Source organism: Cariama cristata, unplaced genomic scaffold (assembly GCF_000690535.1).
Source record: "Cariama cristata isolate BGI_N322 unplaced genomic scaffold, ASM69053v1 scaffold16751, whole genome shotgun sequence".
NCBI classification, from domain to species: Eukaryota; Metazoa; Chordata; class Aves; order Cariamiformes; family Cariamidae; genus Cariama; species Cariama cristata.
Genome location: NW_009597680.1, coordinates 2,111 through 4,127, shown reverse-complemented (window position 1 = coordinate 4,127; position 2,017 = coordinate 2,111). Strand labels below are relative to the sequence as shown.

At 52.4% G+C, this 2,017-nt stretch overlaps 1 protein-coding gene across 1 annotated transcript in view; it reads right to left on the bottom strand.

The window, feature by feature from the left end:
* The window catches only part of LOC104168423 (protein kinase C beta type), a gene marked incomplete at its 3' end in the record, with an annotated part of 12,051 nt that extends 11,172 nt beyond the window's left edge, over positions 1–879 (bottom strand). The window contains exon 1 of the mRNA XM_009709006.1: positions 704–879. Coding sequence (XP_009707308.1) covers positions 704–874 — 171 coding nt within the window. The remainder of the gene's footprint in view (positions 1–703) is intronic.
* Positions 880–2,017: the final 1,138 nt, after the last annotated feature.

Genomic DNA, 2,017 nt, shown 5'->3' with positions numbered 1-2,017 from the left:
CCCCCTCTCCGCTTCTGATTTGTACGAACTCCATCGCACGCCCACTTCAAACTGAATTTCCTGCGGTTTGTGTTGGGTTTCACTCTCCACTCGGGTTTCTGATTGCCAGAATAAATCCTGAGAAAAAATGCAGCACTTTGCTATCATCGAATCGTAATGGACATCAGGGGCTGGGGGGGCACCTGAGGGGCTGGGAAATCACCTCTAATGCCATCAACAGCTCCCTGATGAAAAAATCCGCGGGGGGCAGATACTGTACGTTACCGCCTCCAGTTTAACACACACGCATTTTGTTCAAGGAGGCACTTGGGCACACGAACTGGACAAGTTGCCAGGTTGCCAAGGCAGAACATACATGGCTGCTTCTGCAAGTGTAGTGACGTATATCCAGACAAGAAACGCGAATAAAAGCAAAGGTGTGTTTTAGAGAAGCTAAAATACGTGACCAGGGCAGAAGTCCCTACAGCTCCATCCTCACAGCTCCCGGACGCCCTGCAGCCACCCAGAAAGGCACTGGTCCCGGATAACTGGTGCCACTGGGTCTCTAGAAGAGGGTTTCTGCCCACAAACTCACCAGCAAAGCCAGGTGACTAAAATCCATTTTGCAAAGTGTCAGACTCCCCCCGCTCAGTGCTCAGGGTCCAGCAGGGTCCCCAGCCCACTCTGCCCTTTGCCAGGGACAGGCTGCGGCACCGGCACTTACCATCGTCTGAAAGCAGGAGTGGAGCTGGGTCAGGAACGGAGGCTTCCCGGAGAGAGCCAGGACGCGTTTTTCAACCATCGTGCACTCCACGTCGTCGTCCTGGATAACGACGTCCTTCTTCAAGATCTTCACGGCGTAGAGCTCGTCCGTGCCCTTCCTCTCCGCGAGCATCACCTGCACGAGGGAGCGGACATGCACAGGATAAAGGAAAACACGGATCTGCAATGCTTTAGGCTTGCCACAGCCAACAATAATGGCTTGCTTATTATCTCATAGCTCCCATTATAAGCCTGAAAAGAGATTCAGGTGCCAAATGATGCAGAAAGCTACCAGTGGTATTTCCAAAAGCACGTAGAAACCCTAAGTCTAACGAGTAACACATCTCCTTCCTCGCCACCTGATCACCTCGAGGAACCCGGTCCAAGGGGTTTGCTGACGTCTGAGCCACAGACCACCCTTCAGCACCTTCCACCCCCGAGCCGGGTCCCGGTTCAGCTTCCCTCAAGGTATAAGCAGCATCCGGGGGGGGGTCAAGAGTTTGAACACAGGGTTCATCAAGTTATGAAGTGGTAAAAATTTAAAGTGGAAAAGAGTCAGTATATAGCCAATGGTAAGAAAAAATCAGCAAGGTTTTCTCTGCCTCGCACACCCCCTCCACAACGTGCACAGTGACCAAAACCCAATTATGTGCTGGTCCGTCACCCAGCCAAAGCCGCTCTCGTCCAGAAGAATCCATCCAACCTCCCATTTTAAAGCAGTTTCAGCCATTTGCAGGTTTATTTATTACAATAAATGGGATGCACTGCTTCTGCTGGTGCAAGTTTCCCTCGTTAATCCCATCAACCCCCGAGAGGATCCCCAGACCGATCCACCACACTCCATCAGCGTAAGCTGCTCCTTGGGCTGCCAGCAAATAAACAGACTCTGAAACCACACTGTGCTTCCCGTTTTCCCTCCTCGCGCTCTCTCATCACGTTAGATTCAAGCACCCAGTGGAAATGAATTGCTTTCCATTTGAAAGAGTCTGCAGAAATCCTTCAGTCACGTCAGGAACAGGAGTTCGGATGTTTTGAGAATAAATTATGAGAAGTCAACATCAATGGGGTGGAACTGAAATGCATTTCAGGCTGTAGCAGACTGGCAGAGGAAACACGAGCGGGTCTCACAGACAACCTTTGAGACACTAAGGAGGGTGGCATTAACCCTCTTCTCGGCCCCAGGCAGACAACACGGGGCTGGAGCCCCCGCACTCCCTGCCGCAACGTGCCCGGCTCCCCCCTGGAGCCCTGAGCCTCCCCAGGGAGCCGGACCTGA